Raw genomic sequence first — 10760 nt, 5'->3', positions numbered from 1 at the left:
CCAAATGTATTGGAGTAATGAAAAAGTGAATAGGTTTATTGAGATCTAGGTAATTATTTATAGAGTTACATAACTCATGAAACCATAAATAAATGATAAATAAATTTTTAAAAATGACATTAAATTTGAAATGAAAAATAAGATAAGGAAATTAAAAAAAAGATAACAAGATCAAAATAGAATAATTATTGTTGTGACTAAGTCAATGGTGGTTATTGTAGTTTGATAATTAGAGAAAAGAGGTATACAAATATTGAAATTCCACCATCAAATTTATTAGAAAAAAGGGCTAATTAAGCCTTGGGTTCAAAGGAGTACTAAACTTCTGGGAGGGGGAGGGGAATTATACGTTGTCTGATTCTTTATGAACTTATTCCAGAAGCAAGATGGTGATAGAAAATTGTTTCTAGTTTGTGGAATCTCTATTTTGCCAACACCCAGAAGTCAAACTAACTGGATAGAGATCAGCAGCAGATGTTGAAGAAGTGGTCCATGACGCATCACCTAACATACTCTTTGTCTGGCTAATATATGCATCATCATCATCATCTTCAAGTTTCCTATACAACTTTTTCATAGTTTTAACATTCTTTTGACGACTTGAAGAGGACATTGAATCTGTGCAGTATTCCTGAACTTCAGCCTTGCCTTCAAGCATGCTCACCACTGAAGACATTGGAGGTCTAGCTGAAGCAGTGGGATTTGTGCATAATAGAGCAACATTTATCATTGTCAACACCTCATTTTTGTGGTAATCCGAGCCAATCCTTGTATCGACTAATTCCAACAAGTTCCCATTCTCCTTCAAAACATGAGCCTAGAAAAACACAAAATTTAATTGCCACATTCAGTTTCATTTCATAAAATATGACGCTCAAACTCACTAATGCATAAGCTTTCTTTATCATGTGTATAAGGTATTCGTGCCTGGCATATGTAATATGTTCCTGACATTTGATACATGAGTGTTGAATGCAGAAATGAATATGTTGAACACGTGTTAGAAACAAATACTTTAGAAAAATAAGAGTGGGAGCAACATAGCAACATAGTAATGAAGATGCATAATGGAAGAAAGAATGAGAACTTAATTTACCCATTAAAGGAGAATGAAAGGTTCTTGCTTTGGGCGGATTCTAGTGTTACACCTCCCACTAACAATTTCGAGAGCCACTATCCCAAAACTATAAACATCCACTTTCTCTGTCAAATAGCCATGCAATGCATACTCAGGAGCCATATAGCCACTGCAAATTTAACATCATCAATTAAATACAGCTTCTTATAGGTTGACATCAATGAAGATTTGAGAATGAATCTGAAAAAAGACTTACTAATTTCCTGCAATTCGGGTACTAATGTGGGTATTATCTTCTTCATCAAGTTTGGCCAAACCGAAGTCAGATATTTTAGGGTTTAGATTCTTATCAAGCAACACATTAGTGGCCTTTATGTCTCTATGCACAATCTTCAACCTTGATTCCTCATGGAGGTAAGCTAACCCTCTAGCTATACCAATGCAGATCTTCATTCTTGTTGGCCAATCTAATGTCAACTGAGATTCTTGTGGCCCTTTTCATTACCAAAATAAAAAGAGTAGCTCAGATACACACATACACAAACACATATTCACATACTTCACATTCATGTTAGAACAAATAGACATTTGTATGGGGTTTGTACCAAATAATGCCCGAGCCAGGCTGTTGTTTTCCAGGTACTCGTATATAAGCATCAATTGATTTCCTTCAATGCAACATCCGTACAACTTTACAAGATGAGGGTTTTGTAAAGCTGAAATCATGCCAATCTCAGTCACAAACTCACGGTTTCCTTGTTTCGATCGAGCTGATAGCTGCTTCACAGCAATCACTATGCCATCTGCTAGAGTACCCTGCATTTGAAATGAAAAAGAAAACAATGATACCAGGTTCTATAATGAACAATTTACCTATTGGAAGTGTTGCATATGATTACCTTGTAAACGGGACCAAAACCACCTTCTCCGATCTTATTGGAAGCATGAAAATATTTTGTAGCAGCTTTAATTTGCCTTAAGGTAAAGGAAGTTGTCTGCAACTCTATACCTTTTAGATTTGTGGAACATGTTAATCCTATTATAAGGGATGGCAGGGTTTAAATTGCGATCACAAACGTGTTTTTAGTCGCATAACATATGAGATTATGAACAATTGTGATAAATATCAATATAAAAAAAGAACAGAAAATCGTAAAATAAAGGCGTTGCGCGACTGATGTATGCAACATAGTACAATGATATTCTGCCTAAATACCTTGTTCCAAAGTACTCTTCCATTTTAAACAGCCCTTCCACCAAAGGATGCCTAAAATCAACAAAGTAGCAAACACTACTCCACCCACAATACTGACCACTGCAGCTGTCGCAACACCACCGTCGCTTTCTGATGGAGGTTTATACGCTGTTTGGAAACATTTTCTTATAGCAATTAGTAGCAAAGATGACATGAAAATCTTTGTTGGAAGTATTATATATAGGTGTGCTATAACAAAAAAAGAGTCAGTTGAATTGAAAACTTACTAGGATCTAAAATAGATATTGCTGAGATAAGAGGACCGTAAATGCTTTTCTTCGGTATAGAAGTTGTCCCTTTCCCGGCCCATTGGAAACGGATCTCCAAAGTGCTATCCGTTACATTTACAGTAATTTTTTTTACTTTTGGTATGCCTGCCCCTCTTGCTTCTTCTTCAATATTGAAATCCTTTAGCTCCTGCTTTCCCTGCAATTATTATCCCTTCCATTTAACCCTACTTTCCATGTAAGCACATGTTGTAAATCAAATATTTGTGTATGTATATATATAAATTTCAACCCTCTAACAGAATCAGGATAACATACTAACAAGAATGATACTAAAATGTAGAAGATTGATTAATATTTGGAGAAATAAAACAAAGAAAATGATAAAGAATATAATGGAGAAGAGAAATAAATTTTGCATGGAAGAAATAAAATTCTTTCTAATAAACTTTTATTTCAATCACACAAAATAATAATAATTCTTCATCACATACAACTCTTTATATAGGAGTTGTAAGTGACTATTCATCTATATCACTAAATGCTAGGAGTTGTGACTATTCATGCATGTGTGTAACTTTTCATATTCAAGTCTCTTCACTCTTCATAATGTGTGTAACTTTTCATCTTCAAGTCTATTCACTCTTCATATTCAAGCCTCTTCACTCTTCTAACTTTTCATAATTTATTTGTGCAAGATTAATTTAATTATGTGCCAACAATGCCTCCCTTAAATTAAACTTGCTTTGAACTCCCAACCTTTCAACATTTTTCTTGAAGACTTGTCCACTTAGTGGCTTTGTGAAGATATCAGCCATCTGATCTTCCTTCTTGCAATATTCAACTTGAACATCACCATTATTCACTAGTTCCCTCAAGAAGTGATATCAAATGCGAATGTGTTTTGTCCTTCTATGAAGAACTGGATCTTTTGTGACCGAAATAGTAGAAATATTGTCACAAAACAAAATTGTTGACTTGCTCTGCTTCTGCTTAAGAATCTCCAAAATTCCACGTAACCAAATCAATTGACATCCTGCATAAGATGCAGTGATATATTTAGCTTCTCTAGTCGAAAGCGCCACAACTGATTGTTTCTTTGAGCTCCATGAAACTGCACCACTACCAAGCTGAAAAACATAACCAGAAGTGCTTCTGCTATCATCAATGCTTCCTGCTAAATCACTATCCGTATAACCAATGAGATCAACTAGTGTATTAGCTTTATAGAAAATTCCATAATCAATGGTTCCCTTCACATATCTCAATATTCTCTTGGCAGCCTCCCAGTGATTGGAGTAAGGTTTCTCCATGAATCTACTTACCAAGCTAACAGCATACACAATGTCAGGCCTTGTCGAAGTCAGATGCATCAACTTTCCAACCAAACTTATGAATATGGTGGAATTGACTAGCTTTCCTTCACCCTCTTTAGATAACTTCAGACCTGTAATGCATGGAGTAGAGACTGGATTTGCATTTTCCATCTTGATCCTTTTTAGAACTTCCTTTGCATAGCTCTCTTGTGAAATAAAAATTCCTTTCTCAGATTGATGAACTTCAATGCCAAGAAAATGATGAAGTTCTCCCAAATCTATGATCTTAAATTCTGCCATCATTGAGTGCTGAAATTCTTTCAACATCTTCACATCATTTCCTGTAAAAATAAGATCATCAACGTAGAGACTTACAACCATGAATCTTCCTTGAGAATTGTCTTTGATGTAGAGAGTATGCTCATATGGACATTTCTGGAATCCACACTTCTGAAAATAAGAATCGATGTGGCTGTACCAAGCTCGGGGTGATTGCTTCAACCCGTACAAAGCTTTCTTCAACTTGTAAACTTTTTCTTTTTCTCTTTTTTTAACAAACCCTGGTGGCTGATCAACATAGACTTCTTCTTTGAGAACACCATTCAAAAACGTAGATTTTACATCCATTTGAAACATTTTCCAATTGTTTTGGGCAGCAAGAGAAATAAGTAACCGAACTGTCTCAAGTCTTGAAACTGGAGCAAATACCTCTATAAAATCTTCTCCTTCCTTTTGCTTGTATCCTTTTACAATCAGTCTTGCCTTGTACTTGTTGATAGAGCCATTCTGATTCATCTTTGTCTTGTACACCCATTTGACTCCAATTGAATTCTTGTGCGGCGGCAAATTTGTAAACTCTCATGTATCATTGTTTTCAATTGAGCAAATCTCTTCTTTCATAGCTTTCCTCTATATTTCTTCTTGATATGCATCATCAAAAGAAATTGGATCTTCTCCTACAAAGAAGGCAAAGAATACAACATCATTTTGCACAACTTCATCAGTTACATCATATAACTCTTGGATGCTTCTTGTTTTTCAGATCGGGCTGGATGAAGAAGAATTTGATGAAGAACTTGGGGAAACAGGAGGATTTCTTGCTTAAACATCATCTTCAACATTTTCAATTACTGCCTCTTCTTCTTCTTCTTCTTCAAGTTCAAAAGGAAAAAATAGCAAATTTTCCTTTTCAACTTCCATATCTTCAAACATGGAATTTTCATCAAACCGAACATCTCGACTTATCACAATATTCTTTGTCACCAGATTGTACAACTTGTATGCTTTACTTCTTTCACTATAGCCAATGAAAATGCATTTTTCTGACTTGTCATCCAACTTGCTTCTCATTGCATCTAGAATATGAGAGTAAGCAACACTCTCAAATACTCTAAGATGACAAACACTAGGCTTTGTACCATACCACGCCTCATGTGGTGTGCAATTCTCCAAGCTTCTTGTCGGTGATCTGTTGATAAGATAAACTGCACATGAAACAGCTTCAGCCCAAAATCTTCTTAATAACATCTTCTTCTTAAGAAGACATCTAGCCATTTCCATAATTGTTCTATTCTTTCTTTCACACACACCATTTTACTGAGGTGTATGGCGGACTGTCATTTCATGCCGGGTGCCACTATCTTGGCAATATTTCTCAAATTCTTTTGAAAGATATTCACCTCCACGATCTGTCCGTAAGGTTTTAATTTTCAGCTCAGTAAAATTCTCCACTTCTGCCTTGAAATCTTTGAATCTCTAAAAAGCCTCTGATTTTTCTTTTACACAATACACCCATAACTTTCTTGAGTAATCATCAATGAAAGAGATAAATTAACGATTACCTCCCAAAGATGAAACTGTCATTGGACCACAAAGATCTGAGTGAATAAGTTGCAATAGTCTTCTTGCTTTCCACGAGGATTGAGAAGGAAAAGCAATTTTGTGTTGCTTTCCAAGTTGAAATGCTTCACAAATATTATCAAGCCGATTGATTTTTGGTAAACCTCTGACCATCATCTTCCTTAAAAGCATCTCCAAATTTCCATAGTTCAAATGTCCATATCTAACATGCCATAACTTTGAAACTCCTCTACGAGCACCAATAAAGCAAAACATATTCTGATTTTGAAGGGTGAGAGAGAAAAGATTATTTGATGCCACTCCAACTCTAGCAACAACCTGATTTTTCCTTGATAAATAGCAAGCCATGTCACGAAAATGAATATCATACCCCTTCTTCAAAAGATGCCCAACACTAAGCAGATTATTTTTAAGACCAGGAACAAAATAAACTTCAGACATTTTCTCTACCCTTCCTTGCTTTGTTTTGAACTCCAACTCACCAACACTGCTAACTTTGTAAACCTTGCCATCTCCTACTTTTACTTCTCCACAATCAGATTCAAAAAACTTCGAAAATAAATTTTTGTTACCTGTCATATGCTTGCTAGCACCACTGTCTATGTACCAGACATCATCAATCTCTCCACCATGAGACACGAGCAACAAAGTTTCTTACTTTTGCTCTTGATTATTTTTTACTATATTAGCTTCATTTTTCTCTTCTTTCTTGTACCAACATTCACTTGCCAAATGACCAGGTTTGCGACAATGATAACATTCAAAATAGCAACGACCTCTTCCTCTTTGATTGTCATGTCCACGTCCTTTTTGTGATCCTCTAAAATTCTGACTTTGGTTGGCTTCTTTCCATCCATTCTCCGTGCTTGCATCTTCACCTCTTTCACGAGCATTTGAGCCTCTTCCTCTAAAATTTCGTCCTCTTCCACGACCACGATCTCTCCCTCTTTGATTTTTAAAATCTCTCTTCTTCTTATTTAGAGACAACTTTGACTGGAGTGCTTGATCTAGATCTACTTCCTTCTTCTTCTTGTTTAATCTTTCTTCATGGGCTTGCAACGAACTTGTGAGTTCATCAATATTCATGGTACTCAAGTCATTTGATTCTTCAATGGCTATCACAATGTAGTCAAATCTGGAATCCAAAGAACGGAGGATTTTTTCAACACCACGAATATCATCCATAGTTTCACCATTTCTTTTTAATTGGTTGACTATAGACAAAACCTGTGAACAGTAATCAGAAACTGATTCCGACTCTATTTTTTGCAATCTTTCAAACTCCCCTCGAAGAGTTTGCAACCGAACCCTTTTCACCTTTTCATCTCCTTTGAAAGAATTTTGTAAAATCTCCCATGCTTGTTTTGCCATGGTAGCACAAGCTATTTTTTTCCCATGCCACTTCATATGATTGAACTCCTTGATATATCCAAAATAAGGCTTGTTGATTTTTCTTCCTTGATTTTCTTAAACTCTCTTTTTGAACTTGTGATAATCATTTTTCCTCTTCAGCCTCAACTTCATTATAACCTTTTTCAACAATCTCTCAAACTTCTAGAGATCCAAGAAGAGCCTTCATTTGGATACTCCATTTGCCATAATTTTCTTTGGTTAATTGGGTAACGGAAGAAAGAGGAATAGAATTGTTCATTTCGATCGAACAAGGCTCTAATACCAATTTGTAGAAGATTGATTAATATTTGGAGAAATAAAACAAAGAAAATGATAAAGCATATAATGGAGAAGAGAAATAAATTTTGCATGGAAGAAATAAAATTCTTTCTAATAAACTTTTTATTTCAATCACACAATGTTAGATGTTATTTTGAATAAATTAAGTTTAGCCAAATGTTGTTTAGGAGTATTTGATTAGTTCTTATTTTCTAGGGATTTAGTATCAATTTAGTTACTATTTTTTGTTATTTTTAGTTGTACTTCAGCCTATATAAAGGCTTGATTAATTGTTGAATAGATATGAGTTTTCTGTTTTATTTCTTAACATTGGTATCAAGAGCCATGTTAGCAAAACCGTGAGTGTGAGTGAAAGTAAAAGGTTGAGAGTTTAAAACAGCAAAGTTCGCAGCAGCAGCAATAGCCACGGATAATTTTGTTCAACCAGCAATCCCACGCTTTGATGGTCATTACGATCATTGAAGCATGTTGATGGAGAACTTCCTAAGGTCAAAAGAATATTGGGATGTTGTTTCTTCCGACATTGTTGAACCGGAAGGAGCAACTCTGACACCAGCGCAATGATCAGCTCATGAAGCGGCAAAACTGAAAGATCTTAAAGCAAAGAACTACCTGTTTCAAGCAATAGACAGGTCCATCATGGAGACAATCATTTGCAAGGACACTTCCAAACAAATTTGGGATTCTATGGAGAGGAAGTATCAAGGGTCTACAAGAGCAAGGAGGCAGTAGCTACAAGCTCTTCGTACAGAATTTGAAATGCTACGAATGAATTCAGGGGAGTCAGTCACAAATTATTTTTCAAGAATGATGGCAATCATCAATAAGATGCGGATCCATGGTGACAAGACGGGGGACACCGCTATTGTTGAAAAAATTCTTCGATCCTTGACGCTGAAATTCAATTATGTTGTCTGTGCCATAGAAGAAGCCAATGACATTGAAGAACTTTCAATTGATGAGCTACAAGGTTCGTTATTGGTTCATGAGAAGAAACTCCAACACCAAGACCAAGAAGAACAAGCATTGAGGGTAGCAACTAATTTAAAAAACCACGAACGTGGTAAAGAGAGAGGACGAGGATTCCACCAACGCAGCAACTTCAACGATCAGAAAATAGAAGGCTCTTCCTCTGATTATGCAAGAAGTAGAGGCCGAGGACGACGTTCAACAGGTTTCAAGCCAATCGACAAGTCTAAAGTTGAATGCTTTAGATGTCACAAGCATGGGCACTACAAATCTGAGTGTAGAACCAATCTCGGGCGACATGTGGAGACAACGAATTTTGCTGTAGAAAAAGAAGAATGAGAGATACTCCTAATGGCATGTCAAGAGAAAGAGGCATCTTCGCCAACTTTATGGTACCTTGACACTGGTTGTAGCAACCATATGTGTGGCACCAAGGAGGCATTTTCTTCGATCGATGAATCCCACCGTACCCAAGTGAAGCTTGGAGATGCCTCTACCCTTACAGTCATCGGAAAAGGAACTATCCAAGTTTCTTCAGAGGGTAAAACGTAGACTATTAACGATGTTTTTTTTGTTCCTAAATTGAAATCAAACCTCTTGAGTGTCGGCCAATTACTTGAGAAGGGGTATGAAATTATATTTAAAAGTGGAGCTTGCAAGATTTATAATCAGCAACAGAATTTTCCTGTTCAAGTTGATATGACATTGAATAGAATGTTTCCTCTCTTTCTTCATGATTCTGTTCATACTTGCTACACAGCAAAATTAAAGGAGGAAGCGTGGATTTGGCATTTCAGATATGGGCATCTTAATTTCGGTGGCTTGCAGACACTACACCAAAAGAAGATGGTGGAGGGGCTTCCTCCAATTACAATCCCATCAGGAGTTTGCGAAGATTGTGTTGTTAGCAAACAACATCGAGCTCAATTTCCACAAGGCAAAGCATGGAGAGCAAAGAAGCAACTTGAGCTAGTCCATTCAGATCTTTGTGGTCCAATCACACCGGTTTCAAATGGAAGTAAACGATATCTGATCACATTCATTGATGATTTTAGTCGAAAGGTGTGGGTATACTTCTTTCTTAAAAGAAAAGGCTGAAGCTTTCAAAACATTTAAGAATTTCAAGAGTCTTGTCGAAAGGGAGAGTGGCAATCCTATCAAAGTTCTTCGTACTGATCGTGGAGGTGAGTACATGTCTCTTGAATTTAATGATTTTTGCATGAAGCATGGAATCCGTAGGCAACTTACAGCAGCCTATACACCACAACAAAATGGTGTATACGAGAGGAAAAATCGAACTATTCTCAACATGGTTCGTAGTCTACTGCGAAGAAGCGCCATTCCAAAGAATTTTTGGCCAGAGGCAGTAAATTGAAGTATCCATCTCTTGAACAGAAGCCCCACACTAGCTATTTTGAATATGACTCCTGAAGAAGCTTGGAGTGGACAGAGGCCAACGATTGATTACTTCAGAATTTTTGGATGTATAGCATATGCCCATGTTCCAGATCAAAAGAGAAAAAAACTAGAAGACAACGGGGAAAAGTGTGTTTTTCTTGGAGTAAGTGATCAAACAAAAGCTTACAAACTCTATGATCCTGTAACCAAGAAAATTATAATTAGTCGTGATGTAGTATTCGATAAAAAAAAGTTTTGGCCCTAGAATGATCAAGTTCAGAGTGCAGCACCAATAGTGGTTGATTTTGAAGAAATTGAGGAGACATATCAAGATCAGAATTTAATCAATAACAAAACTGATCCTGTTGAAGTGGTGATGCATCAGCCTGATTCTGAAACAGCTACAACACCTGGTGGACGCCCTCATAGCCATCGAGAAAGGCCAGCTTGGATGCAAGATTATCAGGTGTCCGGAATCGATCGAAGTGAAGATCCACTAATCCATTTTGCCTTGTTCGTGGATAGTGATCCAATTACTTTTGATGAGGCAGTGAAGCATAAAAGGTGGAGAGAAGCAATGAATAATGAAATTGAAGCAATTGAGAAAAATAACACTTGGGAATTAACAAATCTTCCCAAAGGCCAAAACACTATTGGTGTCAAATAGGTCTACAAGACTAAGCTGAACCAGGATGGCGGTGTTGACAAATACAAAGCACGTCTAGCGGCAAAAGGCTACAAGCAAGAATTTAGAGTGGACTACAAAGAGGTGTTCACGCCGGTTGCAAGACTTGACACGATTCGGTTGGTGATTGCATTAGCAACTCAAAAATCTTGGCCGATTTATCAATTAGATGTGAAATCTGCCTTTTTACATGGTGATCTTCACGAACAGGTATTTATCGACCAACCCCCTGGATATGTGAAGTATGGTTGTGAGCATAAGGTATACAAACTAAAGAAGG

General features: G+C 36.6%; 1 protein-coding gene across 1 annotated transcript in view; it reads right to left on the bottom strand.

Annotated features, from left to right (window-relative positions):
- Window positions 1–206: 206 nt before the first annotated feature.
- LOC105761331 (probable leucine-rich repeat receptor-like serine/threonine-protein kinase At3g14840) overlaps window positions 207–10760 on the bottom strand; it is a 53068-nt gene continuing 42514 nt past the window's right edge. Inside the window, exons 20-26 of the mRNA XM_052624128.1 lie at window positions 2561–2759; window positions 2295–2441; window positions 1978–2114; window positions 1684–1894; window positions 1335–1572; window positions 1097–1247; window positions 207–817 (exon numbers count right to left, since the gene is read on the bottom strand). Coding sequence (XP_052480088.1) covers window positions 1100–1247; window positions 1335–1572; window positions 1684–1894; window positions 1978–2114; window positions 2295–2441; window positions 2561–2759 — 1080 coding nt within the window. The 3' untranslated portion in view covers window positions 207–817; window positions 1097–1099. The remainder of the gene's footprint in view (window positions 818–1096; window positions 1248–1334; window positions 1573–1683; window positions 1895–1977; window positions 2115–2294; window positions 2442–2560; window positions 2760–10760) is intronic.

Source organism: Gossypium raimondii, chromosome 11 (assembly GCF_025698545.1).
Source record: "Gossypium raimondii isolate GPD5lz chromosome 11, ASM2569854v1, whole genome shotgun sequence".
NCBI lineage: Eukaryota > Viridiplantae > Streptophyta > Magnoliopsida > Malvales > Malvaceae > Gossypium > Gossypium raimondii.
The sequence above is the reverse complement of the archived record's forward strand: the minus strand, read 5'-3'. Positions and strand labels throughout refer to the sequence as shown.